This window comes from Equus przewalskii, chromosome 6 (genome assembly GCF_037783145.1).
Source record: "Equus przewalskii isolate Varuska chromosome 6, EquPr2, whole genome shotgun sequence".
In the NCBI taxonomy this organism is placed as follows: Eukaryota; Metazoa; Chordata; class Mammalia; order Perissodactyla; family Equidae; genus Equus; species Equus przewalskii.
The window spans coordinates 82394478-82413199 of record NC_091836.1 but is presented as its reverse complement, the minus strand read 5'-3'; the positions used below and the strand labels follow the sequence as shown (position 1 = coordinate 82413199).

At 34.8% G+C, this 18722-nt stretch overlaps 1 protein-coding gene across 8 annotated transcripts in view; it reads left to right on the top strand.

The window, feature by feature from the left end:
- BTBD10 (BTB domain containing 10) overlaps positions 1-18722 on the top strand; it is a 71027-nt gene that overhangs the window by 50713 nt on the left and 1592 nt on the right. For all 8 annotated transcript variants that reach the window (XM_008521753.2, XM_008521754.2, XM_070624368.1 and 5 more), the window contains 6 exons: positions 819-1015; positions 2919-3204; positions 6004-6106; positions 7575-7695; positions 14824-15021; positions 17566-17676. In XM_008521753.2, the coding sequence (XP_008519975.1) occupies positions 819-1015; positions 2919-3204; positions 6004-6106; positions 7575-7695; positions 14824-15021; positions 17566-17676 (1016 nt within the window). The remainder of the gene's footprint in view (positions 1-818; positions 1016-2918; positions 3205-6003; positions 6107-7574; positions 7696-14823; positions 15022-17565; positions 17677-18722) is intronic.

The following is an 18722-nucleotide window of genomic DNA, read 5'->3' as shown; positions in this document are numbered from 1 at the left end:
ATATTTGAAATTTGGGATAACTCCTGAATTGTTTAAATTTCTACATATTTGTTATTGTGTACTGCTACTCTTCAATCAAAAGCTCCTTGAGGGAGCTTCTCTACTAGCCTGTAGCACAGCATTGTACCCTTGGTACATATCACTTAAATAAATAATTTTGTGAATGAATTCTGTCAATTAGCTTATTTTAGTTAATCATCATTCTCAGTTATTCACTTCTCATGGGCAAATTTATTCTGCATAAGATGTATAAAAATTTTAAAATCTGTGACTTTACAAGTGCAGTTAAGCTTTTTAGGGAAATACTTTTCAAAAATTTTGAAATGAGTTCAATCAAAATCAAAATGGATTGACTGAAGTTAGCATGTAGGCTTTATTTGGCAGGGAGACCAATTACCTTGCCCTATTCCTCAGTTTTTTAAGAGTTCTTAAAAGAAGCTGGTGCTCTTTCCTTCTCTTTTTCCCTCACAATCAAAGAAATCAAAAGGACATTTGAGTAATATTTAGGACATCTGAGTGGTCTCTTTTCCTATTACTACTACTTCTACTACTAACTCAAAAGTCAGTTAACTTTTCTGGGCTTTAGTTTTCTCAACCTTAGAAAACTGAGTTGGATTATGTGACCTTAAAATTCATAGTGTTCTAGAATTTATAAAACCTATAAGTTTGAGGTAAATTAGGTTTCAGAGTTGTAAAGTGGCATTTGATTCCTGCACTTCAAAATACGGATAGTTTTATGTTAATTGTTTTTTTCTTTAAATTTGTTTGTGATCTCTCATGTTCTATTTTATGATTAATTTTCTTTTCTAACTTATCAGTACTCCCTCACGTGTTGCTAAAGGAGTTGTCAACCACACCAAAATGAGTCTACATGGTGCTAGTGGGGGACATGAGAGATCAAGAGATAGACGAAGGTCAAGTGACAGATCGAGAGATTCATCTCATGAAAGAACAGAATCTCAGCTCACTCCTTGTATTAGAAATGTTACTTCTCCAACACGACAGCACCATGTTGGTATGTAAAATCAACTAACCTTCCCAACAGTTTTTTAAAGCATGTATTTACCTTTTTAAAGTAATAATGACAATGAATTATGCCTAATACATCAGGGGAAAATTAACTTCTTATTTCCATTCACTTGCTTCTGTTGTAGCTTAGTTTGGTTCTTGCTGTGAAAAAACAACTTGTTAAATGACTCTTTTTTTTTAAGAGTCCGGGACAGTCTTATAAGAGAAATAATTTGAAAGGCTGTGATATGTAGATTTTTAAAAATCTTTTAAGTTGATATATGTAGCAGTGTTTATTTTAAAATAACTTGGAGTAAATCATTGATAGGAAACCTTGGTTTAATCAACCTAAAAAAAGAAATGAAAGCTAAAATAACCCTCATGGAGTAATTTGTTTTGATTTTTGGCAATATTTTAAATTTATTAATAAAGATAGAATATGAAAGGGAAGGTATGAAGTGTTTTGCTTTCTTGGCAGCTAGCTCAGATCTTTTTCCTCCTTACTACTCATTACTATAAATGAACGTTATTACCCCAGGTAATACATTGTGTGACTATAAAGCACCAGTCTGAAGCGGAGGTAAATAAGCAGTGTGAGCTTGCTGGTTTTCATTTTCCCTTGGGGAAGGGGCAAATTAAATATCTTGACTTACTATATGAGATAATTTCTGATTATCTGTTATAAATCAAAATCATTTATATTAGGGTCTAATTATGCATAGGAGTTGTCAATATCAAAGTAGGTCCTTAAAGTCAGACTAGTACTCATAAGCCAAAACTCAACAAAAGTTTAAATAAGAGTTGACAGTTTGTTATAGGCAAAGTTCAGTATCTGGGAAGAGAATAGGAGGATATAATACATTATTTTATTACTTTAGCAGATTTTGCTTTTGGGATGCTACCAGCATTGTGGAAACAGGAAATAAAAGGGAGGTGTCAAAGTATCTCTGAAGATAGAGCAAACCTAATTATATAGTCAGTAAAGCTGCACAGAGTGTTCTCAGTAGCCTGAGTCATGGAGGAATTTGGCAAAAGCAGATGAATCTGATGAGATGGAGGTACATTTTTAGGTCACCTTTAAAGTTTAGTGTTCTAGCTTCTAAAGGAAATTTATCACAAAATCTTAGTTTTAATTTCCCCTTTGTAGAATATTGCAACATCTAAAGATAATTTTCTGAATTTTAACACTATTTCCTACCCATTAAAATTATAGATAATAATTCTGTGATCCTATAAAATTTGTAGTGGTGCTTTATTCCACAAAAGTGAGAATGAAAAGAAAGCAGTATATCACCAGCTGTTAAAGCCACTTTATTTAGTAGACATTAAAAGTCATTTGAAAAAATAAATACTCCTTGCTGTCCTGAGTGAAATTTTTTTCTTCCTTTGGACCTTATTTTTGTGGGATAAATTGCAGGTTTTGGAATGTTCTTGTTAACATAGTGAGATTCCAAGGTTTGTACTTTGTGTTCTCAGAATAGTTTTAATACTTTTAGTATTTAGGACAGTTTAAATTGATAGTCTTATTAATCTTTTACTAACTTTCAATGCTCACTTATTTGACTTGTAAGAATATTCTGTTCCTTGGGTTTCTATATATTTTTAAGTAGAATAGCAACAGAAAATTTACCTTAATTTTGATCTTAGTCTGAGTCAACATTAGTCAGCTATACATCTTTTTAAAAGTCTACAAAGGTTAATTATGTTAGAAGACATTTTGATGTTTTAGGTTTTATTCCTGGGAAATAAATTAATATTTATGGCATTCTGTGAAAATGTTATTTGAAGTCAAAAAGCAGAAATACTGTGATTTAAAACAACTTTTCTAAATCAAAATTTTAAAAAGATATATATGGTTCTTGAATTTTTAGAATAAATTTGCATAACTGTATTTAACATCTTTATTTTAGAACGAGAAAAAGATCACAGTTCCTCTCGTCCAAGCAGCCCTCGTCCTCAAAAAGCATCTCCAAATGGTTCCAGCACCAGTGCTGGGAACAGCAGCAGAAACAGCAGTCAGTCCAGTTCAGATGGTAGCTGTAAAGCATCTGGGGAGATGGTGTTTGTATATGAAAATGCAAAAGAAGGAGCTCGGAATGTAAGAACGTCAGAACGAGTAACGCTAATAGTGGATAACACTAGATTTGTTGTAGATCCATCTATTTTTACTGCACAGCCAAATACAATGTTGGGCAGGTTTGTATTATTGCAGTTCTTTGTTATTACTAATTATAAAGCACTTTCACATTATTTTTTTCATTTAAGTTTTATAGTAATTCTCTGTGGAATGTAGTGTTCCATTTTACAGATGAAATAACTGAGATTTGGAGGTTAAATAACTTGCTCAAGTTAATACAACTAGAAAGTGGTGGAGCCAGATTTTGAACTTGGTTTTATTTCTAATGATCTTTGCTGTACCAGTAGGAATAGCAAATATATTAGTTAATGAAAACTGAATATTAAAAGATCTCTACAGGTTGTTACCATGGATTGTATCTAACAAGGTGAATCTAACAGTGATAATATGTTTCCTTTCCTTGGGGCTCCCAGATTCCACCACAAATACAGCAAGAATCAGTATTGTTTAGAGGAAAAACTCACAGTTTGGTTAGCTGAAAAGTCAGCATGAGTTGTCAATTTGATATAAATACTTAAAAAAAGAGTGTTATTAACAAGTAGTTAGTGGAATTAAGGCGGGATAATAGTCATCTTCTAATCTGTGCTGGTCTAGAGTAATAGATTCATGTAAAGTTTGTAGTTTTGGGAACCACAATCTAAAAATGTTAATAGACAACATGGACTTGATTTTTCAGTGTTTCCAAAACTAGGATCAAATACCTTTTAATTGTAAAATTAGTATCTTTTCTGTTTAATATAAAATGAAGGGGCATATAAATGAAATAGAAGTTTACATGAGGTAAAAAACTTGTGGCTTTTTTTCTAGGTTGCACATGAGTAGCTATTTGGGATGCTTTTGTATGTATGTGTCAGTGTCCCTAAATACAGAATAAATGCTAGCATATGACACTGTGTACATTTTGAGTAGATAAATATTTTATTTTAACATTGGCACTAGACTTTACATCTGTGAGGAAAAAAATACTTGAACTATAGGCTTTAATGTATTTTTAGTAGTATAGGGGAAGATTATTGATGGAAGCTGTTAGGAGGATGACTTGACACTGTTAATACTTTATATTTTTACCTAGACTTTAAATAAACACAGTTAAAAAGTAGATGCTTGAGGGGTCGGCCCCGTGGCCGAGTGGTTAAGTTCGCGCGCTCTGCTGCGGTGGCCCAGGGTTTCGTTGGTTCGAATCCTGGGCGCAGATATGGCACCACTCATCAGACGACGCTGAGGCAGCGTCCCACGTGCCACAACTAGAAGGACCCACAACGAAGAACTATGTACCGGGGGCTTTGGGAGAAAAAAGGAAAAAAATAAAATCTTAAAAAAAAAAAAAGTAGATGCTTGATATTTTGCTTCAGTTATGTTTTTTTTTGAAAAACAAAACAAAACCCAAAAGATTTGTGTGTGTATGTATCCATATTGATCTGAAAAGTATAGCTTTCCCCTTTTGTAAAAAGTTCATGTATTTCAGAAAATTGCATGACACTTGATTCCTGAAAGACTGTCTTTTTTTTTTTTTTTTAACATCAGTGAAGGCTTCTTTTCATGTCACTTGACTAAAGCATATCTTTGGGGATGAAAATTAATATTCCTGGGATCTGTAAAAAGCAGTTGGCATTCTTTTGGAAACTTTGAAATAAAAAAGCTTTGTTCTTTATAAGTTTCTGTGTTATAACAAAAGGGGAAACCATTTAAATTGGGAAATTGTTGAGCAGAATACTTAGATCAGCTATATTTACTTTAGGAATGGTGGTATCGTTGAATTCAGAGGTTTGACTTCCTTTAATCACAATTTAAAAATTTTCTTGGGGGCAGTAACATTAAACTTTTCATTTTGGAGAACATATTTTGCAAATTGCCTCTTTTCTAAGTAGTTACTGTTAAAGGGCCAACAACATGACTTGAAAAAACATAAATTTATTTGTATTTTCCTTATGTAAAAATAAATATTTACAGCTTTTTCCTCATTTATTTAAACTTTTCATTCTCCTCTTGACTTCTTCATTCCTCTCTACTCCAGTATTTGATTGCTTGTTTTTCAGTTCTGGATGCAAGTGTAAGACTTTTGAGCAAGATTTCTTGCATTTATAGTTAAGATTGTGAAAAGTAAAACAACCTAAGCTGCCTATACTATTTTATTTTTTTGTAGTTTAGGTTACTGTATGTGCTGCATTATAGCATAAACTTTGCAATGAAGATAGCAGTTTGAAGGAAAAGGCACAGATAACATGGTTTCCCTTTTCGTTTTTTTTTCTTTCTGGTAAGGTTAGCATAAAAATCAACTTTGGGGCCGGCCCCACGGCCGAGTGGTTAAGTTTTCGCCCTCTGCTTCAGCAGCCCAGGGTTTCTCCTGTTCGGGTCCTGGGCGTGGACATGGCACTGCTCCACCAGGCCATGCTGAGGTGGCATCCCACATAGCACAACCAGAAGGACTTACAGCTAGAATATACAACTATGTATGGGGGGCTTTGGGGAGAAGAAGAAGAAGAAAAGATTGGCAACAGATAGCTCAGGTGCCAATCTTTAAAAAAAAAAGGAAAATCACCTTTTACCAAGATTTATTGATCTGCCCACCACACCCCCCACCCTGGGAGAAGGTGTTGGAAAGTTCTTTAGCTTCTGAATTTTATCAATTGATTTTACTTACTTATAGGGGATATATACTACTATTCCCTCTCATCAAAAAGGAAATATTTTTAATATTCTTTCATTTATTACATTTGCCAGAATAAATTTCTGATAAAAATTCTTGAACTAATTGAATGCTTAAATTATAATTCCTTTTCACCTTTGTACATGGAATCAACTTTCCCTTTTGAAGGAAGTATCCTATTGATATATTTCTCAATTATTTGCTATCACAGGATGTTTGGATCTGGCAGAGAACATAACTTTACACGTCCTAATGAGAAGGGAGAGTATGAGGTGGCAGAGGGAATTGGCTCCACTGTCTTTCGAGCTATTCTGGTAAGTTCTTGTTTCTTGTCTATTAAATTAATCATATGACCCCTTCTTGGTTGTTACTTGAATTGCAAGCAGAGTTCTATTTGGATATCTCAATGGAGGTATGCAGGATATTGTTTTTTTTAAATACCATTTAATGCATCTTTATTTTAGAACATAAAAATACTATGATATAAATAAATGAATTTTATGACTTTTGGGAAGCTAGGATAGGGGATGATTTATTTTTTATGCTTGCACAGGCAGTTCTTTCAAAGGTTTAGTGGTAACATTGTTGGAGTCATCTCACTTCTCCCACCTTAATTCTCTTAAATACAATAAGTTGATCATTTTTTGCTCCCTGAGCATATGGCTACTTATTGTACATAACCAGCAAGTATGAACACTTCAGAACATTTAAAAACATCTTTGTTTTAAACCATAAATTTTGAGGTTTTAACCTTTTATTTTGAGGAACATTTGAATTAGTATTACAGAATCCCTACTTGTAATTTCAAATTAGTGATAAAGATTTGATTTACAGTGTGTGACAGTTTATGCCACAGTCTGAAAATATGGTTTCCTCAAATAGTTTTGGGGGAAGAGGGGAGGTAGGATCCTGAGGTACAAGACAGGAAAAGTAGTTGATTTGATTGGGTTGTTAGTACTTGGACAAGTACCAGAAGATGTCTTGCTTCCACTGCAGCGACTTTAAAAATTGTGTTACTGTAGCTCTGAACCTCAAGAAATGAGGCAGATCTTAATTTTTTGGGAAGTGTTTTTCTCAGCTGTCCATACTTTCATTTGACCTCTAATTGAGTTGACAAGTAAGAAAAATTTTTATGACTCAGCTGTGGAGTAACTTATTTGTAATTCTGGGACCAGCTCTTAACAACATTTTAAGTAGATTTTGGAAATAATTACTAATGATGTAGTAATGTGGGAAATACCAAAGGATAGTATTTGGAGGAAGAATATCTAATTGTGCATTCTCTTTTACGTATTTTAATACTTGGATATGACTTTGAAGTTCTTTACTAAAAACCACAAATTTTGCTCTGTTCTCTAGGTAATATTTAAGGTAACTTAAAATATGTAATTCAGCTTCCTTTTTAAAAACAGTTTTAAAAATTTATCTTAGTTATATAGAAAAATAACTTTTAGAGGAGAAAAATACATATAAATTAGTATGATATAGTAGAGAGAAGAGATGCGTAAGTAATGGGAGGACCTGGGTTCCAATCTTACCTCTGCTGTTAAATAATTCTATGACTGGATGAGTCAGTGAAGCCATTTGGGTGTAAATTTTTCTTATTGGTAAAATGAAAAAGTGGTTAAGTGAACTGAGGTCCCACCTAACTTTAAAATTCCACAATTCAGAAATCTCAGAGTGCTAGCACTTTTGAAAATGCTTCTAGCTCAACCGTAATAATAAGTTTTGGCTATCTCATGCTCCACATGTTTTTTGCATTCTTTCCTTTTTCTTTTTTAGGATTACTATAAAACAGGAATAATCCGTTGTCCTGATGGCATATCTATTCCTGAACTGAGAGAAGCATGTGACTATCTTTGTATCTCTTTTGAATATAGTACTATTAAATGTAGAGACCTCAGTAAGTATAATGTTTGGTGTGTGAGTAGTCTGTAGAGTTAGAATGTATTGGAATGAGAAGCCTGAAAAGAAATCGTGCTGTTTATCTAGACTTCAATTACTTGTTTAATTGAATTGTAAAGCATTCTAGTACCGTGCAGCTTATTTGTGGAAGTCTACAGAGATCTTTATAAGTTCCCTGTGCAATTTTCCAAAACTGTTTTTCAACTCTAATAATGCATTTTTTTGATAGACTCTCCCAGATTCCCTCTTTGACTGTTCCCTTCATCTTTTGTTGCCGATCTTTGTCTCCCAGCTGGGGAGCCCTGGCTTTGGACGAGTGTGGTGTTTGGCTTTACTCCTAACATCACATCAACCAAAAATTTATAATTTTTTTATACTTACCATGGGAGATAATATCCTAATCCAGTATGGAAGATACAAATAATTCTCAAAAGCGGTATTTGTCATTAAAGATCTTAAATTGAATACTAGCCCACATTTATACAAATGGTTAAGTGACTTCATCCAAGAACTTCAAACATAATCTCAGAGCAAAGTCTGCAACTTTGGAATCCTAACTTGTTGATCGATATTGTTCTCCCATCACCTCCTGAGGATCCCTTCCTTTCACTGTTATGCCATGCTTAAGAAAAAAAGGTGATTATACACAGAAAAGTCAGAATAGTATATGAGCATTATCAAATGTTGGCTTGGGTATTAAATGATTGGAGAAGTTCAGAAGAAGGAGAGGTCATTGTGGGCTACAGGGTCTGAGGAAGAGTTCAGAGGAGACAGATAGTGATGAATGAATAGGAATGATTTAGAAAGAGTAGAGTAGGTAGGTCATTCTAAGAGCTGAGATTTTTGGAGTGAAGATGCCAAAGATATACTTTGGAAATAACCTAGTTGGAACAGAGACTTTATATCAGGACCAGAAGGAGACGGGAATAAATAGGTGGGCCAGATTATGGCAGGTCTTTAATCCACACTAATGTTCTTACATTTTATCCCATATACAGTGGGAAGCCATTTAAAAAGTTTCCTACATGTGGTTATAGCCTTGTGTTAGTCCCACACATATGGTTATGTTTGCTTCATTACCTAAACTCAACACTAGCCTGGCAGAGTGGTGTCATACCCTTTCAAAGATTGGTGTGTTAGAAACTGTGAATGGAAAATTTTATTTAAGTTTTTAAGGCACCTAGTGTATACTTCAATATAACTGTCCTGCTTCATTCTCCGTAATGATCTAACTCTTTGAAAATGAATAGTCTTATTAAGTTTGTTCCTAAGTACCATTTTATTTTTGCCAAACATTCTTTAAAGCCTCTATAAAAATATCAATAGATGGGACAAAGAAGTGGATGGTCCACCTCTGAATCCGTTTCTTTATAAATGATATTTAAAAGTTTAAAGTCAAATAGTTGGACAGCTGGAGCACACAACTGTAAACTTGAACAAAGTTGCTGTTTTTTTCACATCTTAAAAAACTGTTTTTGGTTGAACATTAATTATTGAACGTGAATATTAATTATTCTAATTATAGATCCTTGACTTCAAGTTTTATTTTTTTTATTCATGGGATCATTTTAATTTAACCTCAAAAAATTAGATGTTGAATTTTGGTAACTGTCAGATAAAAAAACACTAGAACTTTTTACAGATGTTGTGGATTTTATTTCTGTAATCCTTTGGACATAGTTTACCTTTCATCACTGTCAAGTATCATTTATTTGTTATGGAATTAAAGGTAAGAGTCTTTATGTAAAATATGTGTAGTATGGTTTTCCTAGACTTTGGCTTTTAAATAATAGTTGTAATTGTTTCTGGGTCACTTGTAATATATGTTACTAAAAATTTAGAGATTCTCATAGACTTTATTAAAACAAACTATATAGAATTTGAAGAGATAGAAATGGTCTGTAAAAATATAAAAGGATACTGTAAGGTAGACTTGAGTCCAAAAATGATTTTTTTCCTGAAAATATGTACCTTTACTGAATATTGGAATGGCACTTTACACTAAAATATCTAAGTTTCTCTCTTAACTTAAAAAGAAATGGTACGAGCACCAAATGTTTGTTGAATGGAGAGTCCTGGGTTTCTTGGCTAACTTACTTAAAACCTTGTTTCTTAGTTCACTCATACTTAAAATGGAGACAATAATACTTATTTCATAGGGTTGTTGTGAAGATTAAATGAATAGTGCTTGACACATAGTGTTAAGTAAGGGTTTGCTTTAAAGAAAAAAGGTAGCAAAATTAGGAAGTAAAGGTAAATTAAAATAAAAAATATTAAAGGATCATATTGTAATGCTGTTTTATAATATCTCCACATGGAAATATATTGTGAATAACTATATTAGTACGTATCCTTTAATAACAACTTGTTTAATGGTTACATAGTAATAGCAGTCATTTTCTGCATTTCTATTGAACACTCACTTTATACCAAATATTAGATATATAAAAGGCAACAAAAAAAGATAAGATCTCTGCTGTCATGCTTGCAGTATACTGGGGAAGACAGACAAGTTCATTATATTATGGTGTTAGTGGAGGAATAAGGTGCTAAATGACCATATAGGAACTGTGTCTAACTCAGGTGTGGGGTCTTGAGGAAGCTTTCTAGGGGAAAGGGAAGAGGAAGTGCATTCCAGGCAGAAGGAATGGTATGTTCAGAGGCAAGAAGATTAGTACAGGGAGGAACTGACTTCTCAATCTTCTGTCATAGAACTTACCATATAGTGAAGGAAATCTATGGTAAATTCTAGTTCCCCAGCTAGGCTATAAATTTCTTCAGTGTCCACATTCTCTTCCCAGGTAAGCAGCCTAATCCAGAAGAGGTTTTGAGAACCAGGGCAGAACTCAGGAATGAAGGCCTAGGGCTAAAAGAAATGAAAATACAGTGCCCTTGGGTGAAAGTGATATGGAAAATGAAATTTAAACTTTGAATAAAGCACCAATTCAGAAGGCCAAGGAAGTAAGGCACCACCCATGTAGGAGACAATGGGATTATAATCAAAAATAAAAAAACTGAAGTTATGTCTAAGCCTATTGAGAGAGGGAGATCAGAGGCAGAGCCTGCCTATGGAGTCATTGAAACATAGACACACTGAAACGACAGAGACACTCATGTTTTCTCACTCTTGCTCTTGATCTTGCTCTATTTTTTAGTTTGTAGCATTAAACCAGTTTGAACTTGAGGACAGGGACCATATCTTTTCAACTCTGTACATAGTGCCTGGCATGTAGTAAGGACTCAATAAACATTTGTTGGATGAATAAATTATTTTATCCCCTCATGCATTTTTTAGGACCCTATTCTACTTGTTGTTGTCTTCTGTAGTATCTTTAGTCTTTTTCTCTTTATATGGAGTAATACTCAGGTTCAAATATACTCACATCTGACCTATGGCTATTCAAATGGACCTATGGACATTCAAAAAATTATCATTTAAAAAATGTTGAGCTTTTCATTGGCATTCTTTGAACTTAATTTTTTAGAAAAATAAACATATTTACTATACTGGCTTGTGTTCCAACTACTATGTCTTTCTGTTTATTCAGTTTTATGTCTTTTTAAATTTTTGCTCTGGTCTTGTTAAGTTTATTCTTTGATATTTTGTATTTTCGTTCTAGTTGTGTTTGGACTTTTCTAACTGCTAACATATAAGAAAATTATTCAATTTTGTTTATTTGTGTGTAGCCATCTAACAGAATTCTGTTTATTTTTCATGGTTTATCAGTTGGTTCTCATATATTCTTGGTAGATAATTGACCTTGTTATAAATAACACTTTTTAATATCGTTTTTGTCTTATTGAATTGGCTAGAATATTTTGAGTAATGTTAAATTTAGTGGTACTTCTGGCATCCTTGTCTTTAAAGGCATTTCCTTTAAGTTTCTCTGTTAAGTCACCCATTTTTTCTTGACTCTCTCTTCCTTTTGTTCTTTGACATGCTTCTTTTAGGTCTTCTGCTTCTCATTCTCTCACTTGCTCCCTGATCCTTTATCCTCTGAATGTGGTCATTCTCTACTTTCTGTCTTTAGCTGCCTTCTTTCTCACAGAATCTAATCACTGTGGCTTCAAATATACCTATACACTGTGGATTTCCAACTCTTTGTGTCTAATTCCTAAGTACCAGCTATGCATTTCTAGTTTACTCTTTAACTTGTAATTTCTTTTTTTCCCCTTCTTAATCAGGCTTTTCATGAGTTCCATGCATATAGTACATGTAGTGATGAATAAGACAGACATTGTCCCTGCCTTTATGGAGTTTACAGTCTAGTGGGGAAGACAGGCATTCAACAAGTAATGAAAAGCTATGAAAAATACAGTGTAGAAATGAGATGCTACGAGACATGTATGGTAAAAGGGGCTGTGGAGAATCGTTATCTGAGTTAGTGACATTAAAGCTGAGAGCAAAGAGGGAAAGAAGCTGACTATACCAGGCAGCAGAAATGGTATTTGCGCAGGCTCTTAAGTTGGAAGGAATATGACATGCTTAGGGAACTGAAAGAAGGGAAGAGTGGCTAGAGGACTTATATACTTATATGTGGGAGACACCAATATATGAATAGTATTTAAAGAAAAAAATTTTTTTAAAGGTCTATGCACACTGATATATTACTCTCTTTTTCACGTAACAGGGCTTTATGGACCAAGTTGAGGATTTGGGACTTTTATTCTAAGGGTAGTACAAGCCATATAAGTTTTAAACTAGAAGGTAGGTGTAATTAGATATGGCTGCCGTAGGGAAAATGAATTACAGAGGGACACAGCAAATGTTGAGGGGATGTAATTAGAGGGTTTTACAGTAGTTTGGGTGAGAGTTAGTGATGACTTGGTCTTTGGTGGGGGCAATGGGGGTAGAATGTATTCTGATTAACTAATGCTATATAACAAACCATTCCAAACTTAGTAGCATAAAATATAACCATTTTTGTTCTCTGGGTCAAGAATTCAGACAGGGTACGACAGAGGTGGCTTCACAATGTCTGAGGCCTCGTCTTGTGAAGAATCAAAGGGCTGAGGTGACTCAAAAGGCTAGAGCTTTCCTCACTCACGTGTCTGCTGTCTATGATGACTGGGCATGACTCAAAGGCTGGGTTCAGCTAGGAGTGTCAAACAGAGTGCCTATATGTGGCCTCTTCTTGTGGCTTGGGTTTCTCAGAGGGTTCAGAGGCTTGGGTTCAGAGAGGAAGCATTTGGAGAACGAGAGACCAAGACAAAACTACAAGTCATGGACTGTCGCCTCTGCCATGCTTCCCTGGTTATAAGCAAGTCACTATGACCAGCCTAGATTAAAGGGGAGGAAAATTAGATTCCACCTCTTGGGAGGAGATGTCAGGGTCACATTGCAGAAAAGCATGTGGCATAAGAGATTTTGCAACTGTCTTTGCAAAATAGCATCTTCCGGAGAGGGAAATGATACAATTCAAGATTAACCACCACTTAATAGGTGGATTTGATAGGGCTTGGGGAATGATTGAATCAAGAGATGAAAGAGGAATCAAGGATTCATTCATTCATTCTACAAATATTTAAGTGCCTGTCATATACCTAGCACTCTTCTGTGATGATTCTGACAACTTGAGTGGATGGTGATGCCACTTACTGATTTGGAAAACACTGTAGAGGCAGAGATGATTAAGTTCAATTTTGGATATATTGAGTTAGGGGTGCCAGTGAGGTGGCACCCAAGTGGAAATTGCCAGACGGGAGTTGAATATAATGCATCTAGAATATAGAAGGCAGAATTAGTAGAATAAATTTGGGAATTGTCAACATAAGGTGAGAGAGGAAAGAACTTAAAATTGTCCTGATAAATATCAATATTTAATGAACAGCTCGAGGAGAAAGAGTTGGCAAACGTGACTGAAGAAAAACAGCCAGAGAAGAGAAAGAAAACCAGGGATAACGGTATCAGAGATTCTTAGGGATGAGAGTGTTTGAAGAAGGAGGAGTGGTCCCTGTAAGAGATTGAACTGAGAGGTCAAGTAAGATTGGGATCAAAGATGTCCATTGTCTTTAATAATCTAAAATAGTGAGAGCAGTTTTGAGGAGTAGTGAGTACAGAAGCCAGATTGGAACTGGTTCAGAAGTTAGGGCAAAGACAATGTGTTGGTACACCTAGGAGTTTGGCTATAAAGGGAATTTTTAAAAAATCATAATTGGAAGTAGCCAGCCTAGAGAGAAACATGGCTAAATAATATAGATTGTTAATTATTTAATCATTTATTAGTTATTATTAGTAGTTATTATATAATTAGACAACATGTTGTAGGGGGAAAAACACTCTCCCTTGGGAGACTATAGATTTGAGTTCTAGTATCCTTCTCTAACCCTCCCAGTAGTTCTTGAGATAGTAGAGCCTTAGGTAATAGTAAGACATTGCCATTAAAATAGAAATAAAAGATCAGGGCAGTGCAGGTGAGTTTGTGGCTGGTATTTGGGAAGTTGAAGTTGTTCATTATGTCTTTGCTTAAGGAGGGTGAAGTGCAGTGTATCTTTCACCCTTCTCAATTCTAGGGTGAGATCTGCCATGTAATGTCTACCATGCTGTATTTTGCTTGCCTTTTGTCTTCCTTATCCCAATGTCAGTTGACCCTTCTCATCTCACTCCTCTTCGTATACTGAAATGTTAATGCTGTTTGTGAATAATTTTCTGATAAAGAAAATATGTGGGAGATGGAATATGGGAGCTATTTTAGTTATATGGATAATTTGAAAAATTTATTTAAGGTATACGTTAAGATATAATTGCATATATTGATGGAAGGTGACATGATATAGTTAAAAAAAAAAAAAAGGAAAACCTTGGGCTATGGATGCAGGGTCAGGATTTAATTCTGATTTTGCAAATTAGTTTTGTAACCTTAGGCAAATACTTCATGATGTGTAAAATGAAGGGGCTTGTGTTGGATCCCTTTAATTGGCCCTTCTTGCTGTAAAATTCTACAGTTCTATAAGAACTCTTCCCAGGAGAAGTTTTGTCAACTAAAGAATAACCACTGTGTTGTCTGTAGGGTGCCAAAGTAGATGCTGAACTAATCTTAGATGTTTTGTTTGTGTGTTGCTTCTGTTCATCTTTTACTCATCAGTCACTTCAAAAATCAGGATATTTTTGTGGATTTTGTTTCAGGTGCACTAATGCATGAGTTATCAAATGATGGTGCTCGTAGACAGTTTGAATTTTATCTGGAAGAAATGATCCTGCCTCTCATGGTAGCTAGTGCTCAGAGTGGGGAACGAGAATGCCACATAGTGGTGCTTACGGACGATGATGTGGTTGATTGGGATGAAGAGTATCCACCACAGATGGGAGAAGAGTATTCACAAAGTATGTATTGTGGCATGTTTTCTCTCTTAATCATCACACGTTTTCTCTTTATCTCTTATATAACGCTAATCTAAGGACAGTTTTTATAAAGAAAGTACATTGAACTCCTAACTACACCAGGAGTCAGCAAACTATGGCTGGTGGGCCAAATCTAGCCTATTGCCTGTTTTTATAAACAAAGTTTTACGTATTGTCTATGGCTGCTTTTGTGCTACAGTGGCAGAATTGAGTAGTTGCAATGGAGACCGCATGGCTCGCAAAGCCCAAAGTATTTACTCTCTGGCCCTTTACAGAAAAAGTATGCTCACCCTTGTCATGCACAGAAATGGGTTGCTCTTTGTCGAGTATCTGGATATTGATGGATTTTTTTTCTTGCATTTAGAAGCATTCTAGAGAAGTAGATCCTAGAATAGTAGATTATAAAAAATAAGCTGGGTTTTTTTTAGATGAATTTTTATTTCTATATAAAATGAGAGGCTTCAACTAATTGTTTTTGAAGGTGACTTTAAGTTCTACGATGTTCCTTTTTTAATATCATATGTGTTCCTGGAGGATCCAGTGACCCTTCAGAAAGCCTTGTGGAACTGTAGTTAGATTATTTCTGACCAAAACAATGTATCTTGAACAGCAACGACCAAACTTTTCTTACTGCACTTCCAAGCTTTTTCTGATTAGAGCCTTTTGATTTTTTTGTTAGAAAATTTATCTTATATTGTTTTTCTTGATGAACCCAATATAGTATTTTTGATTTCATAGATTGAGAAGAAGATAGAGTTAAAAGAATGATTTGAGGAAGAATGATTTGAGGATCTAGGTAAAATAGCCCAACATCTTGTTCTGTATGTACTCCAGTCTGTATTGACTTGGTAAGGATTAGGGTTTATGTAAAAAGTACAGAAATATAGAAAGTACCAAAAACCCTTTAACCTCTGATTTTTTCATTTTACTTACCCTTTTCTAAAAACAAAACAAAACAGACTCCAAGTGGTATTCTTTTTGACTTCTGAAGATTTTCCAAAGATTATTTTTACACAAGTTTTGGTAGCACTTTTCAGAATTTACAGTGACATGTTTTCTTTGCATGATGCACTTAAATGAGTGTTGTGATTCTTTTGTGGACAGTTGTGGTAACAGACATTTCTATTGCTGTTTCCTCATTCCTAGGCTCTTCGCTGACAATGGTTTTCTCTAATAATATGTGGAATAAAAACTTGAACGAAACACAGGAAAAACGAAAGGTTACCAAAAATCAAAAGAAATATACTAAATTATTTTGTATTAAGAAGGAGGAATGAATAAACTTATAATATGTATTTTAGTTTTCAAAAGGTTTGACTCCAGGAGAGTAGAGGCCACCATAGAACACAGAAATGACACTCCAGTGATAAAGGCTTTCCCTGGCTTTTCCTTTTCAATTATTGAGCTTTCCATTTCAGTGTTTTTTGGTTTGTTTTCTTGTTTTTTATCTTAAGCTTTGAAGCTTAAAAGGACTGAAAACATTTTTACTTAATTTAGTCTAAATATGTTTTATTTTGTGCCAAGGTATTTCAACCTAAAGATTCATTTGAGGAGACAGAGATAGCCTCTTCAGCCTGATTTTCCTAAATGTGACATTATAACAGTATCCATTCTGAGATGTCAAAAAAGTCTTTATCTTAAAATATCAGTAATCTTACGGATGTAGTAATAATCACAAATTTACCCCATTAGTAGCATCTGTATACGTATTTTCCTTTTATTGGCTCTTAAACCAGCATGTTTGGTTTGTGAGTGTGTTTTTCTTTTTTTGAAAAAACCTTTGCAGTTCACCTTTTAAGGGAGATAACTCCACCTGAAAGAGAGAAGGCGAGGAAGGCCCATCAGTCTAACTCCCTGAAGTTCTCAGCACATTTGGAAGACTCAACGTGTTGTCAGTGGAATGTCTGTCCTTTGCAAAGCCAGTTTGCTCTAAACAGACTAACCTAGGCAGAACATGCTCGAATCTGCCATTTTTAACATCAGTATTAAATGGGGCTGTTCGCCTGAATGGAAAACAGTTTGTGGGGAGGGTCTTTGCCTTTTGGGGGAATTATTAATAGTTGCTCAATCCATGAAATGTAACATGTGTCCATTTTGTACTCTGTCTGTCCAGGCAGTTTTTTCCCTTTCAGGCGAGGCCTTGTAGGCATTATAGCAAAGTTCTCTACTTTGCCTGCTTGATAATGATGTGCTATTGATATCCTCTTTCAGTTCTCTTATTTGAAGAAATTGGGGCAGATCCTTTGTCAGTAAGTTGTGTATGATATATCTTTCAGAAGGAGATTCTTCCTATGGATTGGGTTCCATGGTTGGTTATTAAAGCTTTTATTTCAACTTAAGTAGACATTCGCTTATACATTAACTGTACTGAATTGTCCTGTCGTGTTGGCTAGTTATCCTTTGGCATCACTGCATCCATTATTTGGGCTTTTAGGGTTGTCAGGCCCCTTTGATGATGAAGACAAATTTTTCATCTCCAAGTACTTTGATGTTAATAAGAAAATATTTTTGTCTTTTTGTTTTCAGTTATTTATAGCACAAAATTATATAGATTTTTCAAGTACATTGAAAACAGAGATGTGGCCAAATCAGTTTTGAAGGAGCGGGGTCTTAAGAAGATTAGATTGGGAATAGAAGGTAAGACATTTTCATTATTTTCTTTTGAAAAAACAAGGCTAAAAATTTGGATCCCATTTAGAATATAGTTGACTACTATATTCTAAGGATGTAATATGATTACACTTGTGTTAGAGTGGTGATTCTGTGTAGAATATGATGAGATGGGAATTTTAAAGACTTTCTAATAGTCCAAGAGGAATCAAGGCCAAGGGAATAAAGATGGAGACCTTTCTGATCTAGTGCTGCTCTTCACATGGGAATTGACTGGAAGTGTGAAATGAAGAGACATTTTGCAGAAGGTCTTTAGAAGGTTTTTACCCCTGCTTGCCCCATGACTATCTCACCTCAACCACATACACACATACTCCACACGTGGCTAAATATACTAGCTAGCAATGATGCCTACATACATCCCCTTATGCAGTAATCATTAATTGAGTCCCTACTATGTGAGGCCTATTTTTTCTGAATCTAACTATGGCCCGTGGGCCAAATCCAGCCTATTGCTTATTTTTTATAAATAAAGTTTTATCGGAATACTAACATGCTGATTCATATACGTATATGTATTGTCTGCAGCTGATTTCACTTTGCAATGGCATAGTTGAGTAGTTGTGATAGAAACCACATGGCCCACAAGCCTGAAATATTTTCTCTCTGGCCTTTTACAGAAAATGTTTGCCAATCTGTGGTCTAAACTAGCAATTCTTGCTGGTAGGAAGGAGGGAAGGGACTTGTAATGGTTTCTAAGGAGATTGTGTTTAAGGAGATTATGTCTGGATAAATTGCCTTACTGGTAAATGACTGAAATTTTTCCAAAACTAGGATTGTCCTTACTGGTTGTTACTTTTCAATGACTATGATCCAGAGAAGGAAGGTATATTAATCAAGGAATGCTGCTTTGGAATTGCCAATCTGAATGAACTGCTTGGTTGTTGGGAGTAGTAACATTAAAATGATATAGGGGCTTAACATATTGGCTTTTCTGACCTAGGTGCAGAAGTACCACCTAGACCCAGTGAAGCTGGAGAGCTCTATAGCTCTTTATCATTCAACAAGAAAAG